Genomic DNA, 23570 nt, shown 5'->3' with positions numbered 1-23570 from the left:
GTTGGCTATTTTTGAACAATGTGGAACAATGATTAATTACTGACAGTCAGTTTTCAACTTTCAATAGAAATTTTTAACATTATACTGCTGTTCTCCTCCATATGGTCAGGTTGTTTCAGTTGTTGCTCTTGGAGAGAAAAGACCTTTAATCTGGACTAAAAAAGTGTCAAACCTTGGCTTGCTTTGCCTTTTTGATGCTCCCGAAATCAAAAATGACTCACATTTAAGAAAAATCTGTGTAAATGACTACATAAATGATTTAATTTTCAAATCATTTGGCTGCAAAACAACATATTATCCAATACACCATAGTAACCTACTGCTCTGTTTCACTGACCCTTTAAAACCTAAACACATTGGCTTGTTTTTTTTTTTTTCAAAAACAAGAAAGAAGGTATTGAGCAACTAAAAAAGAAATGCAGTAAAGTACTATTAATAAAAAGTTACAAAAACATTCACAATTTTTTTAAAAGGTAAAAGAACAAAAATAGCAGATGACCTGAAAAAGCTATATATATATATATATATATATATATATATATATATATAGTTATTATCATTTTAATAATAATAATAATATAGCTATTAGGCCTATTATTACTATTGCTATTATTGGCTTCATTTTTCTTGATATTTTCACTATAATTTTCTAATAATTCTCTCTCTTTTCTAAGATTATTTTCAGGTCATTCTCTTCTCACCCATCTACTTTTTTCTTAAATTGCAATTTACAAGACAAGTTGCTGATTGCTTCTTTACCCATATGTTTTTATTTTTAATTTTCATCTAAATCACACCACTTTGCTCACGTTGTTTAAATGCGAGTAAAAAGTGTCTGACTACAGTACAAGAAAACTGACGTCTTTCCAGGTTGCAAACGGTTAAAAGTATGAGTATTTTGTCTTTTAGGAACTGGGCAGTGAATCCTCAGTCCCGATGTTTTCTTTTGTTTGCGCGAGCTTGACAGATCAGACCGCCTCCGTGCGCGCTCCTGCGAGTCCGCGCAAACGATGTGCTCTGTGGAGCGTTACGGCAGTCTTTAATGATGCTGTAGGATACAAAGGAAGTGCAAAAGAGAGGGATACAGTGCAGACTGACAGTCCGTCTCATTTGGAAAGTGGGCATCAAGATCTCAAAAACCAATTTCCTGGATGTTAATAATTTACAGTTCAGGAACTCAGACGCGCGCCGCCCTGTTACAGCAGTGATGTTAATGAAACCTGTGGATTGGTGACCTGCTGCTGCGGGGAGGCAAAGGCCCATTCTTGAATTAATCTAAAACATTGGGGCCACTTAATAGGCTGCAGTTAAAATGAACAATATCTCAAACTATTTAACACGTAGATCGACATCAGTTTTCAGGTGCTGCATTCAGGCGCCTTTCATTGGCATTTAAGCATCTGAAACATGAGAAAATTGATTTTACTTATTTAAAAAAACATAGGGGTACAAACACAATGAGCAACTTGGCAAAAAAAAGTCACTCAAATTGCAGAAATAATGGTAAAAGGTGAAAAAATATTCAGGGGATTATTAGATATGTTTTAAAAAAACGGAGGAAAAATGTCCAGACAACTATATTTACAATTCTCTTACCTATAAATTTAAAATTGTTACAGAAAAAAAAAAAAAAACACAAAATGAATTTCCTGGCATTTTTTAAGTGATTTTATTTTATTTATTTATTTAGATTACTTTCAGGTAATTTTCTTTTCTGACTTTTTACTAATTCTTCCCAAGGTTTGGACCAAGTTGCTCGCTCATTGCTCTTCCCCATGTTTTTTTTAAATACATAATAAATGATATAATAATAATAATAAATAATGAATGAAATCAATTTCCTTGGGTTTTAAAGGATTAAAACACCTCAGGTAGACCCCTAAATGTCTTATCATAACTACCATATAGAGACAGAAGTACCCATAATTTCCTGGCACATTTCGGTATCACATTTCTCTTTTAAAATATCAATCGACATTTTAGAAATAATATTGTCCATGCTTCGTGCGAACAATGTCACCACTGCGGAACCTTTTAATTGGTCGATGTTTCTCTACGCTGTGTACAGTGACGGACGTTAGCTCCTCAACATGCGCCATTGAAAACAAACGTAGCCGACACGGCGGAGGCGGCTTCTTCTTTATTCTACTTTACCTAAATAAAAGCCTTATCTTGTCTTTAAGAAACACACGACACATTTATAAACAATGGAGACAATTTTAGAGCAACAGCGTCGCTATCACGAGGAGAAAGAGAGGCTAATGGATGCTAAAACTAAGGAAATGTTACACAAGAAGTCTACGGTAAGCTATTCGCTCCATGCTAGCATTAGCACTGTTGCTAATCAATACTGCAAACAGAAGACTTCTGCAAGTTAACTTGTGTTTTAAAATGTATATTGTATTTTTTTCTGACAGCTGCGGGAACAGATTAACTCCGACCATCGGACAAGAGCAATGCTGGATGTAAGTTGAGAAAGAGTTTTTTTTTTATTTATTCAGCACCGGCTAGCCAGCGATTTATTACTGATCATAAATTAAATAACATTTTCTTAATTAAATTGATTTAATAAATATTAGGCCTTAGAAGCCAATGGATTCACATGTTCTTAATTTCCACAAACATTTTAAATAATCTAATTTATCCATCTTTTCATCTCTTTTTATTAAGTCAAGCTGTTCTATGTGAAGGTCAACATTTTTTATGTTACAAAGCTTTAAACTCACCACTGAACCTGGTGCTGTTTTACTTAATATTTGCACTTACCTTTTGATAAAATGAAGATCCACCTAACTCACTTTTATAACCATATTCCTACATAAAAGCCTACTTCAGCATGGGACCGCATTTAGGACATTAGTGGTTTATTTTTGAATATCAGTGCTTGATTGTAGAAAGTTTAATTTAATGTATAGGTGGTTACTTACCCGCAATGCTTCAACAAGAATAAGGTGATTTGTCTAAAAATCAGACTTAACTTTGCTTTTAAAAAACAACAAAATAAAGCACCTTCTTAATATAAAAGAGAGCAACGCAGGTCAGAGTCCAGTAAATTATATGGCCATGTTTAATGTTAATGTTTTGTTTTTTTTTTAACTTTTGACAGAGATATATGGAAGTGAGCGCAAATCTCAGGGACTCCTACGAAGACAAAGATGGGTAAGTGACCAATCTGTTCCAGTTTAATTTGCTCTATCAATCGGGAAATGGGAATACAACTTATAATCACTTCTTTTTATGGATTATTGCATGCAGAATAATCACTTAACCGTTCAGCTTGAACAAGAAAATCTTTTTTTCCCTCATCGACAGAATGAGAAAGGATGAACTTGCTGCGATCTCAGGACCAAATGAGTTTGCTGAGTTCTACAACAGACTGAAACAGATCAAGGAGTTTCACAGAAAGCACCCAAATGAGGTAGTTAACCAGTTATTTGTGAATGCTCAAATAAGACTCTGTAAACGTTTTGAAATTGAGAATTAACAATAATGCAATCGTTTGTATCCTGCAGATTTCCATCCCCATGTCTGCAGAGTTTGAGGAGCTGATGAAGGCCAGAGACAACCCCAGCGAGGAGGCTCAGAGTACGTCTCCGTCCAGTTTCAACATAAACAATTTCATCTTAATTGGCTGTTTTCCCTTTTTTTTAAAGCTGAAATTAGCTTAAATCAAGGCCTAATTCAAAGTCAAATTCCAACATAAAGTCCAGGTTTAGGTGGCACACTCACTACATCCAGGGTTCCCGCGTATCCTTAAAAAGTCTTAAAAGGCATAGTATTGAATAATCTAAAAGTAAGGCCTTAATTGGTATTAAAATGTCTTAAATAAGTCTTTCAGATGTCTTAAAAATACTGAGACATTTGAAGTAGGATGTTATGAATTGCTTTTTCCTGACGTCGCATTGTAAAAATCACAAAATAATTCGTCACATTTAGTTATTTTTTAAATAATTTACTGAATTCATGTTTTTAAACTCTTAATGATGTGAATTAAAGCGGTGGAATAATCCCACATACACAGCGAAGCACACAAAATCAGTAATAAAAATCACAAATAAAAGCTCAGTATTTCCCATTTCTAACCAGATCTGACTTTATCACTGGACCAAAAGTGTAATGTTCTTTTGTTACAATAGGTGTTTGGGCAAAATTGTTAAAAGGTTGGTTCATGTTTTTTATTACATATATATTTTATTTTTTTGCAGTTTAGGTTATTGTAAAATTGGTCTTAAATTTTATCCCGAGTGGCATTAAAAAAGTCTTAAAAAGTCTTAGCTCTGCTTTGCCCTCTGCTGCAGGAACCCTGTAAGTCTTGTGATACATTTGAGCCTGGCTTTCGAAGGTTTGTTCTGTAGGAGGTTAGCTCTACCTCTGTTCAAACTAAAACTTAAGACGAATGTTTCTGATTTTGTTTATCTTCCACAGACCTGGTGGAGTTCACAGATGAGGAAGGATACGGCCGCTACCTCGACCTCCACGACTGCTACCTGAAATACATCAACCTGAAGGGAGCTGAGGTTCGGATCTCTTAAAGTCTGCATCGCTCATGTTGTTCCTCCAAACTAAGTATTATTTTTTTTTCTAACCATGACGTATACATTTACCCAACAGAAACTGGAGTATATCACTTACCTGTCTTCATTCGACCAGCTTTTTGACATCCCCAAGGACAGGAAGAACGCTGAATACAAGAAGTAGGTCCATCGTGCTTTTTCCCGTTAGAACCGACTGCTGACACCTGTGTGGAACAAGAAGCAGAAAATAAATAAATCTGCGTAGACGAGAAAATGCAAAGTGGTGTCTGTGTGTGCAGGTATTTGGAGATGCTGCTGGAGTATCTGCAGGACTACACAGACCGGGTCAAACCTCTGCTGGACCAAAACGAGCTCTACGGTAAAGTCCTGACAGACTTTGAAAAGAAATGGGAGAACGGGACCTTTCCAGGCTGGCCGGTAAGTTTTCCTTCTCATATGTGATGATGATTTGAGCTTTAGTGGTGCATATCACATGACCTATTTTTTTGTTTGTTTTTTTTTAATTGCAGAAAGAGACAAGTAGTGCTTTGACACATGCTGGAGCTCATCTGGACCTCTCTGCCTTTTCTTCTTGGGAGGTAAAACACAGTGCTCATGCTTGAAGATTTAACATTTCAAAATAACACTTGTCTATTCATGCTTGTACTGACGGTCTCTTTCTTATTCTTTTCCACAGGAGTTGGCCTCTTTGGGTCTGGACAGATTGAAGTCTGCCCTCATGGCACTGGGACTGAAATGTGGAGGGTAAGGGTGTTATTGGCGGTTTTTGAAGGTCTGGTTAGGTTCAGGCACAAAAAGCCTTTGGTTAGGGAAAGGTTATTGTTTGGGTTTGAATGATCACATGAAACATGGAAGATGAAATCTGATGGGAGTTTTCGTGAATCTGGGGTTACCGTCGAGGCACGTGATGCAGCTGGGACAGCTCAATGACTGTGTCTCTGTGTGTTGGACAGGACACTGGAGGAGAGAGCTCAGAGGCTCTTCAGCACGAAAGGAAAATCTCTGGAGTCACTGGACCCGTCGCTGTTCGCCAAGAATCCCAAAGCCAAAGGCCCTAAAAAGTAAACGGGTGTAAAAAAAAAAAAAAACCCATCAGTCTAATGCTGACGGTGTCTTATGATAGCGTTCATTAACCCAATTTATAACCATTTCCATCCATCAATTTTGCAGAGACACAGAAAGGAACAAGGAAATTGGCTTCCTGGAGGCTCAAGTCTATGAATATGTGGAGATCCTCGGGGTGAGTGAATATTTCCGGAGGTTAACAGCGTACACTCTCGTAGGCTCAAACATGACAGTTTTGATCATCATCTGCGCTTACAGGAGCAGAGGCAGCTGACTCACGAGAACGTCCAGAGGAAACAGGCTAGGACCGGAGAAGAGCGCGAGGAAGAGGAGGAGGAGCAGCTCAGCGAGAGCGAGAGCGAAGACGAAGACAACGAGATCATTTACAACCCCAAGAACCTGCCACTGGGCTGGGACGGCAAGGTGAGGCTGCACCTCTGCACGAAACCAAAAACAGCACAGACAAATGTCCTCAGAGGTGTAAACTTTGTCACCTTTAGGCAAAAATCTCCGTTTTGAATGCAAAACAGGTCGTTTGCAGAACAAATTTAGATCCAGTTTGTTGTGTTGTTGTTGATGTTCTCATGATGCGTTCGTGATATCTTGTAAAATGTATTTTTTAGTGTGAAACTTGAATATTTGTTGTTGTTTTCAAAGCAAAATAAATTACTTATATTTGACAAACACACACAAATATAGTAAAAGGTTTTAGAAACAGATGTTTTAATGTTAAAGGCTATTTAATAAATGAGAAATGATTACAATTGTGCTGATCTAAAGGTTATGTAATGAAGGACTAAATGACTTTAAAACAGTGAAGTAATTTTTTTCTAATGAAGATTTATTCGTTTACCTGGCACAAAAGGGAGAATAAAAAACAAACAAGAAAACTTTTGGTTTTGGCCAATTTCACAAATGGTGCATCCCTAACATCAATGAAAAAAAAAATGCTGAAAATTAGCTAAATAGACTTTTAATGTGCTTAAAACAGATCGCTGCTGAATTGAAATCACCTGTAACGGCTGTAACGTTGATTTATGAACTTCTCGGTCGTGTCTTTTACCAGCAGGAGCTGTAAAGAGCATAAAAAACACATTAGCGTCCACAGTTGATATAATTAACAAACAAAGAGCAACAAAAATCAAAAACAAAGAGCCTGCGCAGGAGTGATATCTGCGGTGGGGAAATTCCAGCCAAAACACCCTCAGGCCAATCGCGAGCAGCGCCTTTAAACACAAGCACACGGATCGGTTGACACATCTGTCAATCATGGCGGAAAATTTCCGTTTTGTATAACTGTATAACTCATTAAAACCAAACTCATAAAAACAATCACTTGAACAAACATCAGGTTGATGAGAACTACTTTCAGTGTCAGAAACCATCCAAATTTATGAGTTTTGAGTTTGGCCCGTGTCCCATTCACTAACATGGAGGGGGCGGGCTTTATGACCTGTACTGCAGACAGACATCAGGGGAAGACCGAGAAGGATATGTTACACTTTTGGGGGAACTTTCATGTTGTCCGTCGTTATATATGATCTATGGTTTGCACCTCTAGTCCTTAAAAATGTTTGTTCTTCTCTTCGTACTTGTTGATCCTGACCAGCAGTTTTGGGAATGCTCAATCTAAATCTTCATCCAAACTGGCGCTGCAAAATCCCGCTCTTACAATGCTCTACTTCCCGTGCTGCTTATTTTTTATGTAGACGTGTCACAGTGTCTCCTTTGTTTCCTGACTGCTGTTTTACTCCCTCCAGCCAATTCCTTACTGGCTCTATAAACTCCACGGGCTGAACATCAACTACAACTGTGAGATCTGTGGAAACTACACGTACAGGGGACCCAAAGCCTTTCAGAGGCACTTTGCGGTATGTTGTTGAGTCATGGATTCACTGTCACAGAGGGAGTTTAAAATCTGCAGCGTCGTAAACTGATTTTCACGGTCAACTTGACAGAACAAAATAACTGAAAGTACGTTTTTGTTTCTGTAGGAATGGAGGCACGCTCACGGTATGCGCTGTCTGGGAATCCCCAACACTGCCCACTTCGCCAACGTCACACAGATTGAGGACGCCGTCTCCTGTAAGAGTCTTTGTCTTGTAATGAACATCCGGACTGTGGAGAATGTTGGAAACTAGTTTTCAGAGCTGTTTTGTGTTTGTTTTTTTTTCAGTGTGGGCAAAGCTGAAGTCCCAGAAAGCATCGGAGCGATGGCAGCCGGACACAGAGGTGAGTTCGCTGATGCAGTGCTTCCTTACCAGGGATATCAAGGGTTAACCGCAGTGATTATTTTGAACGAGTTGTGCGTGTTGGTCCACAGGATGATTTTGCTACTCTTCAGTTTAGAAGTAATAACATCGTGCTGTGACACATTAAGAACAAACTGTAACAAGTAGAGCTGGCGGGGGAATAGATACAGCAAAGTATTGTGATATTTTGCATGGACACAAAGTATCAGTGTTTTTCTAAAACAAATTATTAATATTGCAAATACAAATTAATGGTTTGGCAGCCTAGTGGAATAATAAGGTCAGTTGCTTTTTTTTAGTGCACTAGATACATTTTGCTGCAATCAAACAATATTTATTTGTGAAACTTTTATCTTTAAAACTTAAATCTTTTTTCATAAAATATTTTTTTCTCCTTGGTAGCACAATTTACGATTGAGATGATTACAATATATAGGCCTAATTTATTTAAAAATGTTTCTTTTTTAAAAATTTTTTTTCTTTAACATTTGTCAATTTTCTTTTAGATTTTTTCCCCTTAAATTTTTGAAAGGCTTAATCTCCAAAATGACACCATTTATAATAATTTATAATAGACAAACTGTTGTTGGATATTCCAGTTTTTGACGGTCTTTGAACACATCATGAGGGATGCTACATTATGTAATAACAGAGTTTGAATCATATGTTTTAAAAACGCTTGGCAAGAAAAAAAAAAAGTCATGGAAATTTTTTTGAAATTTTGTCCCTGACAGTAAGTGGGAACTCTGTATGTTTCACATTTTGCTGTTGAGGTTTTTTTCCCTTAAGAATTGATTTAATGGTTAATGGGTGTCAGGTTACTGAAAGCAAAATTAACTGACACCCCTACTTACGCTGTAATGCTTATTCCATGACCGTGTGATTTTCAGGAAGAGTACGAGGACTCGAGTGGCAACGTGGTCAACAAGAAGACCTATGAGGATCTGAAGAGACAAGGCTTGCTGTAGACTGAGGCGAATATGACCAAGTCACATAGACTAAGTGGAAAAAATGTAACGTCTGAGTGTCCTAAAATTTGATATATTTTTTATCACCAATGTTTCTTTTTATTTGTATGTAGTAATGTTTAACGCCTTCGTTCCTCCCTTTGATAACTTTGTAATGTGGCAACCATTGATCATTATAATAAACGGAGTACTTTTGTCACTGTGCTGTTTGTCTTTATGTCTTGTTTGTTAAATTGTGGTGTTCAGAAGGATTTTTATCGGTGTTTAGACAAAACAGCAGCTGTGCAGAGACAGACCTCTGGGAGTGTGTTTTGATTTACTGTTGCAATTGACTCGTAAGCATATTTTAACTCTTTATGTAGGACAGTGTACTGTGATTTTATGGTGGTGTTTAACACTGGAGTAATAAAACATAGTCATATTTCTTTTTAAGAGTAAACCTGCTGTTGGCAAAAGCCTTGTCTGCCAAAATATGATCACATATAGTGCAACACAAATAGAGCAAGTAAAGGTTTTCTGTTGGCAAAGATCATATATATAAAACTATAACCATCAGACTATACGTCACAATCAACATTAGTCTTAATTCTTTGATACTGCAGAAAACACGTCTTTTGAGTAAGACATCCACCCAGTGTTTCAGTTTAAGACATTTCTAGGATTTTATGCTCAACACACTTAAGAATCAGCATATTTATGGTGTTTCACAGCCAGACACAGCGCTCGATGCACAATGAAGACAAAGTTTTTTGTTTTTTTTAAAAGAAAAGATGTGGGGAGAAAAAAAGCAGATGGCAGTATTTCATTTTATCTGACCATAACAATGATGTTACTGTTGAAAGGAAAACTTTGGTATTCCTCGCGCTGGATCCTATTTTCTAATGTTTTGTGATGAATGGAAACAATTCTTGCGTCTCGTCATGTAAGACGGGGAACCGAGAAATGACTTACAGTAACCACTTCAGGAAATCATGCACCATCAACCTAATTTTCATGCCACCGAGAAAAACCAGAAAGTTTAAAACACTTACTTCATGCAGACGTTGATATCGGTTTCCGTAGTGTAGTGGTTATCACGTTCGCCTCACACGCGAAAGGTCCCCGGTTCGAAACCGGGCGGAAACACACTTTTATTGTTTTCAAAATATTTACTGAGTATATAGATAATTACAGAAGACATAAAAACTCAAATACCACTTCCAAGCCAAAGAATTACAACGACAGCCAATTTATGAATAATAAATTCATTTACGGTTTAGAGTAAATTCACAGAAAGATGAGTAAAACATAAACCATCATGTTCTCAACAGACATTATAAACACTGACAAAATCTGACATTGCACGTTTGCACGTAAAACAGCAAAATAAAAACTACTCAGTCCAGATCTAGGCATGATGGGAAACGTGGGAGTCACTAATATAAGCTCAGTGAGTGACTGCAGTGAAAACATTTTTGAAAGAATAAAACCCATCAAATATGGTTTGAATCAGACCATTTTGTTAGATAACAACATGTGATTTTTTTTTTCTTAAATTATTTCTGACTTTTTTTTTGTTGCTCTAGGGCGACGCGGAGCTACTAACTTAAAAATACAGGTAAAATTTGTGGATATAGTTGTTACATCTCTTTATGGAAAGAAAAAAACGTTTTTAGCAAATATCTTAATCGCAAAAAACAAGATTGAGCAAGCCAAGCATTTTTGGGTTTATATCTGGGTTATTTATTTAGTTTGGGAAACCCAACTATCTGTAGAAAGCTTATATTTAGAAAAACGTGTCCGTTGCTAGATTGTTACTAAGGATCGAGCTACTTACTGGAGCAGTAAACTAGATTTCATTACATATAGGTTTCTACTGGCGTGTCTGATTGTTTTCCTGTTATTAGTCAGACTCCGTGTATATCTTATAGACCCCACGTCCATTAACGCTTTAATTTGTAAGGGGATTTTTTTAAGCAGTTTCCTTTGTTTGTGTTTTGTTTTTTACTTTCCTGTTTGTTTGTTTTGATTTTTCTCAGGTAATCTTCCGGTACATTTTTTTCTTTTTTAACCCAGTTTCTTCCCAAATCAGACCAATTAATCCTGGAAAATTAAAAATGCTGTTCTCAGTCACTAACAAAAAACGGAAATAACGTCACAGATGAGTTTTTAACAGTTTCCGTAGTGTAGTGGTTATCACGTTCGCCTCACACGCGAAAGGTCCCCGGTTCGAAACCGGGCGGAAACACATTTATGCTCATTTTTTTTGTTTGTGTGTGAAAATAAAACAAAACAACAAAGAAATAATCCCACACGCTGTGTGAAGAGCTAAATGTACGTCTGTGTGACAGTGTGCGTTAAACATCTAACATTACCACATAAAACTTACTGAATATATGAGTCAACTTTCCCCTCAGACTTATTAACGACCTCATTAATCTTTATTTTTTTTTTGTCGTTTGAAGCGTCAAATGTGACATTTCCCGCTGAATTGTGTATTCACAAATTCAGAGCTAGCAAAACGCTAATGTTAGCACATGGTCATCCTCTTTGCACATTTAGACCGAGACAATAGCTGGAAAAAAAAACAAAAAAAAACAGGAAACAAATTGTCAAATGTTCAACAGAAAATTTAACAAATACTGTTAGCAGAATACTGAAGTCCACGCAGGTTGAACTTTGAGACTTTAACGTCCATTTAGTAGCCTTTTTATAAAGCTTTGTAACTGCGTTTCTCCTCTTTAGTTTAGCTAATTAGCCTCCCATCAACTAGAAAGCATAATTAGCAGAAACTCCGCCTTTAAGTGTGTTGCAGAGGACAAATATACCCAATAAACTTTGACTGTCATGACTGCTGCACCTGGGAGCGGAGCTGCAGGCAGGTGGAGTCGGCTGTGTCCCCTTCCAGGTGTCCCCTTCCAGGTCCCCTTCCAGGTGTCCACTTTTTGTCAAACATTAGTTTGCAACTTGTTTGTGAAGAAGCAAATTGATGAGTCACGTGTCCACAGCTGCAGCTAATCAGGGCTACTCCCCCATTTTTCTTTAAAAACCAAACAACTGTTGGACTAATGGAGGATTAGTTTATTTATGTTAACATTAGTCAACTTTAGACTACTCACACACACACACACACACACACACACACACACAGTGTTGAGGAGTAACACATTACATGTAACTAGTTTCAATAATTTCAGTAAATTTAAGTTAAAAAATGTTGCCATTTGCTTTATGTCATCAAAAGGGCCCAACTCATGCCATTTTTGTTTGTCTTTTTTAATTATCTGTGGCTATCGATAACAAAATTAGCGCCTATTCTACATAAACTATCAAAAATATTTATAATTTATTTTCCTTCTTTTGTAATATATAGATAGACAATAAAGATTGTTGGGTGGTATGATAATAATGTCCAATGGCAGGCTTTCATTTGATCATGTGATGATATAATAATTGGCAGCTAGTTTAGGCGCCAAATCTGTCAGAAGTTTCCTGTGTTATCGTACACTGGGGCCCGTCATAGCTACTTTATGCACACAGTTTTGGGACAGACACACAGAAAGGAGCAGACAGAATCTCACATTATTTTTTAACGATAACAGTGTTTTTATTTGCTTGGTTTAGCAACTGTACATGTGACTCCTTCCTGAGAATACCGCTCACCTCAGGGGAGAGGGAACAGCGGGATGGAGAGAGAATCAGAGAGGAAGACGAGGCTGGAGCGAGGGGTGGCAACAGAGGGAGAAAAAGAAGAAATGTGAGAGTGACGGAGCAGAAGAAGAGCGGGAATAAAGGTCTAAATAACTCCAGTGGAGGACGGTAAAAAGACAGGGAAGGAAAAAAGTGGAGATAAAGAACTTATGTTGGACATGATTGAGACCTGTGCCTCATTTTGGCCTTTAATCCAAAACTGTTTCAAGGTGTGTTTGTTTCAGAGGAGTAAAACAAGAAACTGCAGAGTATTATTTATGTTAAAACTTCACTCAATTTTTGTTACATCCCTGAAAATCCAGTTCCTGGATAAAACCGAAGGAAACTTGAGGGCTTAGAGTGAAATCTTGCACTGCATGTTGTTGAGTGAATATTTGTGAGAAGACAAACGGGACAGAAGGAACCTAAAACAGATGAATTAACACATTTGGCTTCAATATGCAAAACAAGCAATGAAGAAAACATTAATTTACTGCAAAAATGACGTGCAGGTTGCAGCAAAGAAAATGTAGAAATACGGAGTGAACTGATATAATTTGAGTGAAATGTTCGTTTTTAGTCAATTGCAGTGCAGTACAGAATAATTAGGACCTCTATTGTAAATTAAAAAACCCAGCCTCCCTCTGTCTCTCACCCCTGTGTCCCTTCACTCCTCCTCATTCACGCCTCTCCCTTATTCACTAGCAATTCATGCCTCAGAAACGTGTTAAAAATATAGCTTCTTTGTATAATTACTATGCAAGTTAACTTAAAAAGTGGCCTGTGACATTTTCTTCAAAATACAGCTTTTATATTTCATTGTTATGCCATCTCTTGATGCCTGAGATAAAGAGATCTAGAGGGAAGAAGACGAAAGAAAAGAGATGAGATTATGACATTTATGAACTGCTGTAAATCAATTATTTTTGCTCACTGAATTATCAAGAGGAAAACTGAAGATACTGTGAGAGCAGAGGCTGAAAATAGTAATAATAATAATTAATAATGATATAAAAGCATATTTAAACAACATTATCATGTCATCTTCATTTTCCTCCTCGTCCTGGCTCTTCAGTTCCAGTTGTTACATCCTGCGTGTGTGGAGAGTGTTAGTCGTGTTCGTGCGGCACATTTCGGCGCGTCCATTCACCAAAATATTCTGCAGTCCTTCGAGCGAGCCTCCGAAACCTGTTTCACTTTCTTCAAAGATTAAAGAGTCTTAATGGATGATTTAAAAAAAAAAAATCATCTTCGATGATGCAGGAGAGGAGCGTTTCTCTGGATACAAAAGCAAATAATGCAACGAAAGTACAAAACAACACAATATTGACCGAAACGTTGAGCGTCGCCGGAGAGAAAAAGGAAGCGATGAATGTGTGCAGGAGGAGAGGAGGGCGCTGATTGTTTCAGTCATGTCTGCTGTCCATCAGTTCATTTTTGAATCCGTCTGTCACTGATATCCATCTCAATGTTCTCTTAGTGATTGGCTACTGCGCTCTCCATCTCCACGGCGACAGGAACTAATGCGGACGGATCATCTTGAGTCGTGATTGGTCGATGACGTCCAGCAGGTTCTTGGCGTCGACTGCGAGGGCGTGAGCTGCCATTAGCATCTGTTTCTTGTAGTCCTTTTGTAAACTGAAACAGAGAACAGTTACTGTGTGGCCATCGCTGCACAGTAAATCATCATCATCATCATCATCATCAGTGAGGCGTGTGGCATGTGTGCGTACCTCGTCATGACGTACTGCTGGGCCAGTTTCATTTTCGCTATTAACTCGGCCAGATCTGAATTCAGCAACTTCTGAGCCATCTCAATCTGAGACGACACAGACGAAAAGTCAAAGAAAGAAACTAAAGGCTAAAGAAACTGAGGCTGCGGTTTGTTCAGACTGCAGACAAATCAGATCTGTTTCTCTGATCAGATCTTAAAAAAAGGCTCTTAAAGCGAGCAATCAGATCAGATCTGTGTCCAGAATCACCAAACATCTGCGTGGGTTGCTATGGTAATGACGTGGGTGTCAGTAACTGCAGCTTTCCAACAGGTAAGTATGACAAATATTTGTTTTAATTATGTATTTTTCTTCATTTGTTTTTTTAAAAAAATAATTTCTTATTTTTTAAATTAATTAATAATTCATGTTTTTTTTTTAAATACTTTTGTTGTTTTTGTTTTTTTTAGTTGTATTACTTCATATTGACATTTTGCGTCCTGCATCTTGTATTATTTGTCCTTTTGTTTTAATATTTATTCTAACTCTACTCTAGTTTTGTCTCGCTTGTGTCCAGTTAAGACTGTTGGGCTTTCTGTTGCTGTGCTGTCTTCTTAGTATCCTGTTTCTGCTTTTTGCTTTCCTCGTCAGAGTACTTTTTAAACTCTGCTTTTAAAGGTGCTATAATAAAGTCATTACTTTTATTATTAAAAAGAGATCCATCATTTCGTCCTCAAAACTCTTTATTTTGTCGTCTGTCCACCAACTGTTGCAGAGTGGATCTGCCCAGCACTGCCGTCACTCTGGATTTGATGTAGTTGTTTTTTTTGTTGTTGTACAAAAACACTTTGAAATCTGATTTAAGTGTTTAGACTGAGATGCACTGATAGAAATCCCATTAGAATCCCATTTTCAGCCACCTCTGAATGTGGTTTGGATCAGCTCGGCAAAAACTGCATTTCGTTTGTTTTCTGCTGTCCAGACTTTCTAAAATCAATCTGGATATGTCAAAAAAATAAATAAAAATAGAGTAGGCGGTCTGAAAAAGGCCTTAAAAATCAATAGGATAAAGCTTCTGGGCCACTTCAGTACGCAGTTCACCCAACTTCAGCCTGGGCAGAGGTCCAATCAGGCAGAAATGGAAACACCTGTGAGGGTGTTCAAATCCTTCAACAATGAACATTCTTATAGTCTGGAGAGTCAAGGTAGATTTAATGGTTAATATTTTAAAACTAATGATTAAAAACATCACTTCTGTATCCCGATACCATTGTTCTGCTCTTATAGCAAAGTTTGGGAACTGGGAGTTAGAGTTTATGTTTCACTGCAGCGAACAGGCAGCGACTCAGATCGGATAAACAAAACATCTTGTGTATCGTATGACAGTTAAAGAAAATGCTTCACTGCGTTTAAAGCATGATTATATGTATAAAAGTAAAAGTGTATTTTACTCTGAGTTTCAGTGTTGAGATATTCAGTTTTGAAAATGTAACTCTCTCTCTCTCTGTGTGTGTGTGTGTGTGTGTGTGTGTTTACCTCTCTGTGTGTGCTGGCTGGCAGCACAGGAAGCGTCTCATCCACTGTTGCCAGCAGAGTCCTCAGCGCCAGACCCACCTCCTACCAAACACACAGAAACGCACATATTTTCGCGTGCGTCTTCAGTTGATATGCACATTTACAGCTGTTGATGACCGATCTCTAACTTCTGCCTACTCACTTTACGAGAATGGGCATAAAGCGTGGCAATATTACATTTTTTTATCACTTTAGAGGGAGCTAAAATGAGAGTTAAGATCACTGTAGGTGCATCACGCTGTCGTACCTTCTGTGACTTTTGTCAGAAAGTGAATATTGATCGTACCTTGACCATTGGGACGTACTCTTCTGGGGCTGCGGGTTGAATCCTGTTAGACATCTCAATCACAGCTTTGACCAATCCTGTCACGTTCTCATACACTTTGTCGTTAGAACGATCCAAGTTGGCAGTCGGGGGCGGGCTGATCTCCTGAGGCTGCAACTGGACCAATGAGGAAAGTTTTACCGTTACAATGAGCCACTGAAAACAGAAAATTCTCATTTTTTCTCAAAGAAAGACTCTTTCAGCTGACAGGATGACTGTAGTTAGACTGACGACACACTGGGGGGCAGTATTGACTAGATTTTCACACTAAAAAGCCTCATTGTTATTTCCGTCTTCATGCATTTCTACCTACAAACTAGATTTCTTGACGTCTCTACAGTGACAGAGGAGTGTGTTGGGTTGTTAGTACAGTGTGATGGCAGACACACACAGGGTCAGTTTCCTAGCGACAGACTCAAAGTTACACCTGCGTTAAACAACAGTTTGAGTTTTCCTCACAGTGAACTGAACCAACAGGCCTTTTCCCTAAAAGACATTTCGACATGTCACACTAGGAACAACACAGGTGTAAATAATAACATTAATGATGGCGGAAATTCCATTTAGCTGCTTTGATTTCAGGATCCTGGTATCTTTCATGCTTGCTTTCTGCGACTCTAACTGGATCACTGAATACAACAGAGTAATCGTTAGAGTTATTACTAACACCTGAGCTTTTCTATGACAAGCTATGGCAAGTTCAAATTCCTGCTGTGAGAAAGGCCTGTGAGCTCTGTGTACCCGCTGAAAGTTTAAACTTGCATTTTTAACGAGTGGATAAGAAGCTGACACACATCAGAGTTGGTCTTTGTTTTTGTTTTTCTGGCCTCGTTGGGGAAAAAGAAAAAAAAAAAAGCAGGTTTTATTTTTAGGGTTCCCATACATTTTCATGGACACATTTTCCAAACTTTTCCATGACTTTTCAGTGACCCATAACAAAGGTTTTTGACATAATTTTAGATAGCTGGCATACAGGAAGTGAGAGAGAAAATTACAAAACATATGTAATGGTAAACAAAATGTCACACACTGACGCATAATGGTGCTCCGTCACACTGACAGCTACAGAAAATGAATTTGCTGTCAATTTTACTTTATGTGGGAGGTTTTCCATGACACGTGACTTTTTCAAAACCTGACTTTGATTTTTCAAGGCCTGGAAAATGTGATTGTGAAATTCAATGCCTTTTGCAGGTTTTCCATGACTGTGGGAACCCTGAATTAATGTTCACAAAACCTCAGAGCCTAACTGATTTTGTTTAAGTCGCAGCCATTAAGGCGGGGACATAATTAAAGCACGACTGAGGTGATTTTCAGGCCGCCCCTTTAATGAGCTCAGAGGACACGCCTCAGCATGAAAAATCACCTTCGGCCGCAGTTGATTTTTTGTGCTTGTGAGGTTGGTTGGCTTGTGAACGAGAAAAAGTTTCAGCATGATGTTAAAGATAACCATATCCCACAGCCTTATTTAGATTTATGTAATCAGTTAATAACTAATGTAACTATGTTATTATCTAAAGATGCACTTGAAAACATTTAGCTATCAGTTAACAATGTGTCTATTCATCTAAGAAAAAAAACAACAGCTACGGTGACATTTTGATTTTATTTTCCTTTACCAGGGATATTTTTTCACAGCACTCAGGCAGCTACAAACCTAAACATAACATGTGATTATTAGTTTCCGCAGCTCTAAAGTCAACTTCTGAGCTTTTTGACATCTCAGTCTTCACCATCTTTGCTAATGACCATGAGATTATTGTGTCACAAACACTTCTCTGGTCAAGCTTAAATATTGTGTTCGATATGCCAATATTGATCATTTGTTCTGCCTCTGGTAAAGAAAAATAGAGAACAGAGAGCTTCTCGGCGCATAATGATGATGGTAACTATTTCTAACTCTACGGTGACGACAGACGGACACAGAGATCGTCTTACCCTCCACGGCTATGGGGAGGTTGAGGAGATGGGAGGGAGGTGTGGTTGGGACGGGGGAGGAGATGGAGGGGGATTGAGGAGTGCAGCAGTTGTGATGGGAGGGGAAACATTTTGATTGGTGGAGAGATGGATGCAGAGTGACAGAAAAGCAGGAAAAAGAGTAAGATGATGTCAGGGTGTGAAAGGGAAACAAACAGGATGAGTGAATGGATGTTAATGAGAGAGGGGGAGCACAGGGGGAGAGAAGAGGGACAGCACATTAGGCCAGAGCCGATCACAGGCGAGGCATGCCGTGGCACAGCATGCAACCCATCGGCAAAATACCAGACAGCTGTGAACTCAACTCAAAAACAATATGCTGGAATGGAAAAGTTGCAAAAAATAGGAGCAAAATGAGGAAATAATGTCCACAAAATTATTTTAATCTGCTGTAATTTTTTGAACTGGGGATGCATTGTTCATAGCTGTGATGAGGTTTTGATGTTTGCATATATAAAGTACCTTGACCCCCTCGTTGTAGCTGTCCACAGGGCAGAGACTGGCCAGGTTGCCAAGGTGACAAGGAGCTCCTGGGCGGGGCGGTTTCTTCGGAGGAGCCACATGTTCTGTAAAATAGGAGCATGACAGTATGTGACGTAGTACGGAGGGAAGTATGATGCATGCCAACAGCTACTTTATGCTGCTGTGAATTGGTGACCGCATGAACATTTACTACATGAATAAAATTTTAAGGTACTTCTACTATGAGTTTTTCCATTTAATGCTACTTTGAGCTATTACGATTCAACAGAAAGTGTGATCAGTTTATGAAATACGAGATATAACTATCCAACGGTGTAAAAACTAATAAACATGTTAGCATCATTTTATTGTTGAAGCACTTTGAGGTAAAGCTAATTCTAACACATCAATAATAATCCTCCAATAATATAAAGTAGTAGCTACAGTATTACAGTATGAACATGGCAGTTCTGTGCAACAGGTAGTTTTACTTTTGATAGTTAATCTACATTTAGCTGATAATACTAATGAACTTCACTTACACAGAGGAGATTTGATTTTTAAACTGTGTAGTCACTTGTTTTACTTCAAGGGATGATTTGAATTTTGGATTGTGTGAGGTTCTCATCCATAGTCCGCATATTATTGACAGCATATGTCTCTCAGCATTGGAAAAGCAGCAGGAGAACTGACATGGAAGCTAAACAATGTGCTACTGTGTATGGAGGCAGCAGCAAAACATACTTTAGCCACCTAAAAAATAAATATCTCTTTACGTGTATGCTATATTTAAAATATTTTTATCGCCCTCTTTTTGTGGTTAATGGCTGCATTTCCCCATCTATGCTCTCATCAGCACCACCAGACTACACTGAGAAAAACAGTTCTTTGACAGCACTGATCACAGGAGCTGCTGGTCTACAGCTGCCTCGATCACTTAGTTAGTTTATGTTCATAAGTCACACAATTAAAAGAAACAAACTAATTGATTGAGGTAGAGAGGCAGACCAGCAACTCCCGTGCTCTGCCATGTTAAATTTCTATTTTCCTCAATGGAGTCCGGTGACTTTGAAGAGATATAACTGCTTCATTTCCCTCTTGGAAATCGCTTATCACGGCGAGGTAAAGCTGTGAAAATATTCTTAAAATACTGTACACTTTAACTGATAATGGGTTTATTTAGGTGGCTAAAATACATTTTGATTCTGTCCACAGTAAACAACCCCACTTCAAAACATCCAAACTATCCCTTTGAGTATGTCTGTATGCTGGTTCTCTCACCTGGTTTCCCTACAGGCTGGTAGATATGTTGGCTTCCACCCTGTGCAGAGACAAACATACACACATGGACACACAGGTAAAACTTTCAGTTATCCTAAATCATAAAAGGATACAAATGAATATGAGGAAAAACTGCTAAAAAAAAATGAACACTGACTTCACCTAAGAAAATAAACCACATTCACCGATGGTATTTGACATGGACAGCAGCACCGTCACTGCTCAGCTCCAGCTGATACAGTGTGGAGACGATAAGGTCAATGCTTAGAATAGCTTTAGGACATTATAACACACATTTACAGTAAAACTGTGCAGTGCTTCTGGGTTTAAAGTTCCCATGAGCCCTCTGTGGTCATGTGGTTGGTGTGTAGGCAGTACCCTCCCTGGCACACAGACAGAAATACTTTCTCTCCCTCTCCCAGCCTCTGTGTTTCCTCCGTCTGTCTCTCTGTCAGTCAGTCGGACTGAATACTTTCCCTCTGCCTCCCTCTTGCACTTTTTCACTCTCTATCGCTCTCCTCCTGTTTTTCTATCCCTCTTTTCAGCATTTCTCCAATTACACTTTTGAGTATCAACACACAAACAAACACACACACAGTGACTGACCGGTGCTTGTAGTGTGCCGTCCTCTCTGTCGATGCTTCCTCTGCTGTTTCTGGACTCTGCCTTCTGCAGATAAGAAACAGAAAGACAAATTTAATGGGGAAAAAAAACACATAACCAAGGCTGTGTTTTGGACTCACTTTAAAAAAAAAGCATCGGACATTCACAAACAAACAGAAAATATGAACACAGTAAACTGTTTGATAGTAACCTACAGTTTGCAGATATTAGAAGTCAATGCAAAGCAACTAGAGTTATCTGGTCCTTAACAAACACATTTCTTCAGAAAAATGCTAAATTAACCTAAAAATGATTCTGCAAAACATGAATTCTACCGATGAATACGACCTGAAAAAGTTTTTATTACTTTTCCATCAACAACTGCCTCAAAAAGTTAACATCATAATCAAGTCAGTCAGGATAAAGAGCAGCAGAAAAACACAATCCTCTCCACACAGACAACTTCCTGACAGTCTGCTCGCGCCAATTAATCTGCATGAAACAGTAACATGACGAAATCCAGTCCATATTGGCGCCACTAAAACCTGAGCATGACTCCAACTGCTTCTCTCTCTGTTTCAGTACCGTTTTGGTGAAGCACGCCTTGAAGAGATGCATCCTGGGAGAGTAGAGGCTAAAGAAGACGGGAGGAGGAAAGCAGAGAGTGGAGGCCATCGAAAGGAGGGCGGAAAGAGAGGGACAGAAAGTATGAGAGAAAGAGATGCAAGCAGAGAAACTCTTAAGACATCGAGGGAGAAAGAGTGATGAAGAAAAAGGGACGGACGGAGAGAGGAAGAACGTGGAGGATGAGACTGCGAGAAATGAACTGAGAAAGACAGAAAAACTGAGTCAGAGAAGAATGGAGGGAGAGGAAAAGACAGAGAAAGAGAAGTTTTTCCAGAGGAGGAAAAGCTCCACTGAGCCACAGAGACAAAATCCTGCAGAGAAAAGATCCAACCGCCTCACTCTCTGTTTCTCTCCCTCAGTCTGTTCCTCCCTCCCACTTTTTCCATCTCTCTGCATCTCCCTCTGTTTCCCTTCTCTCCGTTTCTCTCTCTCTCTCTGATGGGTGACTCCTCGTTTGTTCCACCCTCTCCACAGCTCATGCCAATCCCACTTCCTTTCTCCCTCCTTCTGTCCTCCACTCTTGTTCCTCCTCGCCATCTCCTTCTTTTCAGGCCTTACTTTCCTTCTTTCTTATTGCTTTCTGTTTGCATGCTCTTCGTCTGCTGATCCTCCTTTTAGTTTTTCACAAAGTGCGCATCCACATTTAACTCCTAGAACTAAACTTCAGACAGTACTTTAAAGCAGTAGATGTATTGAGATATTCGATTTCAGTAAAAGTATTAATACTTCAATGTAAAAAATACTACACTTCATGTAAAAGTCCTGCATTCATGTTTGTAGGTATTTTAAGCAGAAGTGTGGACTCAAGGCACATGACCTGGACTCGAGTCAGACTTGCACCCCAAATTTGATGACTTAAGACTGGTCAAAATAAAAAGAAAGATTTGCAACTCCACTTCATAAACAGTGACTCACAGCTTCACTTGGACTTGAGCCTTTTCACTTGAGAACACTTGATACCTTCCCTAAAGCCCTAAGATTAAAAGGTATGTTATTTAAAAAGTGTGCCAAGAATCAATAAATTTCCCTTCATTTCCTGAATCAACTGATATTAACACTTTTCACTCCCAGCAAGTCGACACATAACTTTCCGGATCTACTCTGACTGAACCAATCCAACAACATCCAGTCAAGTTACAGGACAGAACCAAGAAGAACTAAGGTCCTGTTACGAAGAGCCAGTGAGAATAAATGATACCAAAGATAATTCTGTTTGCTTACAAACACTAAAGGGTGGTCAACAAAAACAGATTGCTGTGCGCAAAATGTGTGGGTTTAAATTACAATTGGAGATGCAACAAATCCCAACAAACTTGTTTTAACAAATCTATACTGATTTTAATGGCATTACATTCGGCGAGGGCACATTATGGCTTGTTTAGGACTCAAATTTGAAAGTTTGGGACCTGACTTGGGACTCATCGGTCTTGACTTGGGACTTAAGTGCAAAGACTTGAGACTTACCTGTGACTTGCAAAACAATAACATTATCCCACCTCTGATTATCAGCAGCAAGTTTACTTCAAGACTCAAGTTTTTTAGACCTGAAGTTGAAGGTCATATTCAACTTGATAATTAAAACATTTACGGTTTCTCTGATGTGAAATCAAAAAGTAGTTTCTATGTGAATTTACAGACGCAAGTTTTTATGCACCTATTTTTTCTGTATTATCTTTTAAATGTTTGTTAAATGTTAAGAATATTAAATACATAATTGGAAAAGAAAAATCCCTGTGCAGTGGCTGCACATCAGTCCCTCTGAGATGTATCAAGTGTTAGAAATGCAGCTGATAACAGGTTTTCCTGCTGATGACTGATTATTTATTCATCCCTGTGAAGGACGCTTCCTTTCACTTGTCAATGTCTTTGAAGGTCCAAAGTCGAAGACATACAGCAGCAGGGGAATAAGCCTCCTTTTAGCCTCCTCAGCATTAAATCTTACCAGAATTTTTTGAAGGTGGGTGCAGAGGTGGATCATACAAGCCAGGAAAAAGAAATGATGTCATGGTTTTAACAAATAACAAATAACAAATAAGATATCAGCAATTCAGTCAGCCCCGTCTTTCCTAAGAGATTTCCCATTCTGTGAAGCAATAAATAAGGAGCGGGGACATCTCTCCCCATCACTCATCTCTGTGTTTTTCTCTCCTACACCTGGCTCAGAAAAGAAGAAGAACCCCATCAAGGCAAGAAGAGACACAATCTGAGCAGCCCAGAGATGAAAAACAGACTTGTTTTGCAAAAAGTAGCGATTTGGCTCCTTTTGGGGATGTTTCAGTGTCTGACGAGATAAATCAAACACAAAGGAGCCAGTTCAAAGATCTGAAAAAGATATTCTGCAGCACACCTGGCAACAATACACATAAAAACCTTTTACGAAGTGGAAAACACATCCCATGACCCCACGCTCGTAGACAAACGACCAGCATTAAACAGCTAATGATAGATGGCTAGCTGTCAACTTGTCATAGAAGCAGATCTCTAATTGGTAGCTGCAATAGTCATAATAAGTCTATAGT

The 23570-nt window shown here is 38.5% G+C and overlaps 2 protein-coding genes and 2 non-coding genes across 7 annotated transcripts in view; 3 read left to right on the top strand and 1 right to left on the bottom strand.

The window, feature by feature from the left end:
• Positions 1 to 2079: 2079 nt before the first annotated feature.
• sf3a3 (splicing factor 3a, subunit 3) lies at positions 2080 to 9024 on the top strand. Its single transcript, XM_042506101.1, has 17 exons — positions 2080 to 2303; positions 2418 to 2465; positions 3107 to 3159; positions 3313 to 3418; positions 3513 to 3585; positions 4426 to 4517; positions 4612 to 4694; positions 4814 to 4952; positions 5045 to 5113; positions 5212 to 5279; positions 5489 to 5596; positions 5706 to 5775; positions 5859 to 6023; positions 7361 to 7471; positions 7595 to 7685; positions 7777 to 7832; positions 8743 to 9024. The coding sequence occupies exons 1-17, from the start codon at positions 2208 to 2210 to the stop codon at positions 8818 to 8820; spliced, it is 1506 nt and encodes a 501-aa protein (XP_042362035.1). The 5' UTR covers positions 2080 to 2207; the 3' UTR covers positions 8821 to 9024.
• Positions 9025 to 9872: 848 nt separating this feature from the next.
• trnav-cac lies at positions 9873 to 9945 on the top strand. Its single transcript has one exon. It is a non-coding gene; the product is annotated as a tRNA-Val (tRNA).
• A 1029-nt stretch (positions 9946 to 10974) lies between these two features.
• Positions 10975 to 11047, top strand: trnav-cac. Its single transcript has one exon. It is a non-coding gene; the product is annotated as a tRNA-Val (tRNA).
• Positions 11048 to 12381: 1334 nt separating this feature from the next.
• The window catches only part of ptk2aa (protein tyrosine kinase 2aa), a 77940-nt gene continuing 66751 nt past the window's right edge, over positions 12382 to 23570 (bottom strand). For all 4 annotated transcript variants that reach the window (XM_042506100.1, XM_042506097.1, XM_042506098.1 and 1 more), the window contains 7 exons: positions 20428 to 20490; positions 19822 to 19861; positions 18541 to 18644; positions 16063 to 16218; positions 15738 to 15818; positions 14223 to 14308; positions 12382 to 14127 (listed from right to left, as the gene is read on the bottom strand). In XM_042506100.1, coding sequence (XP_042362034.1) covers positions 14010 to 14127; positions 14223 to 14308; positions 15738 to 15818; positions 16063 to 16218; positions 18541 to 18644; positions 19822 to 19861; positions 20428 to 20490 — 648 coding nt within the window. In that variant the 3' untranslated portion in view covers positions 12382 to 14009. The remainder of the gene's footprint in view (positions 14128 to 14222; positions 14309 to 15737; positions 15819 to 16062; positions 16219 to 18540; positions 18645 to 19821; positions 19862 to 20427; positions 20491 to 23570) is intronic.

The sequence above is a fragment of the Plectropomus leopardus genome, chromosome 18, assembly GCF_008729295.1.
Source record: "Plectropomus leopardus isolate mb chromosome 18, YSFRI_Pleo_2.0, whole genome shotgun sequence".
NCBI lineage: Eukaryota > Metazoa > Chordata > Actinopteri > Perciformes > Serranidae > Plectropomus > Plectropomus leopardus.
This window is presented reverse-complemented; position numbering and strand designations above follow the sequence as displayed.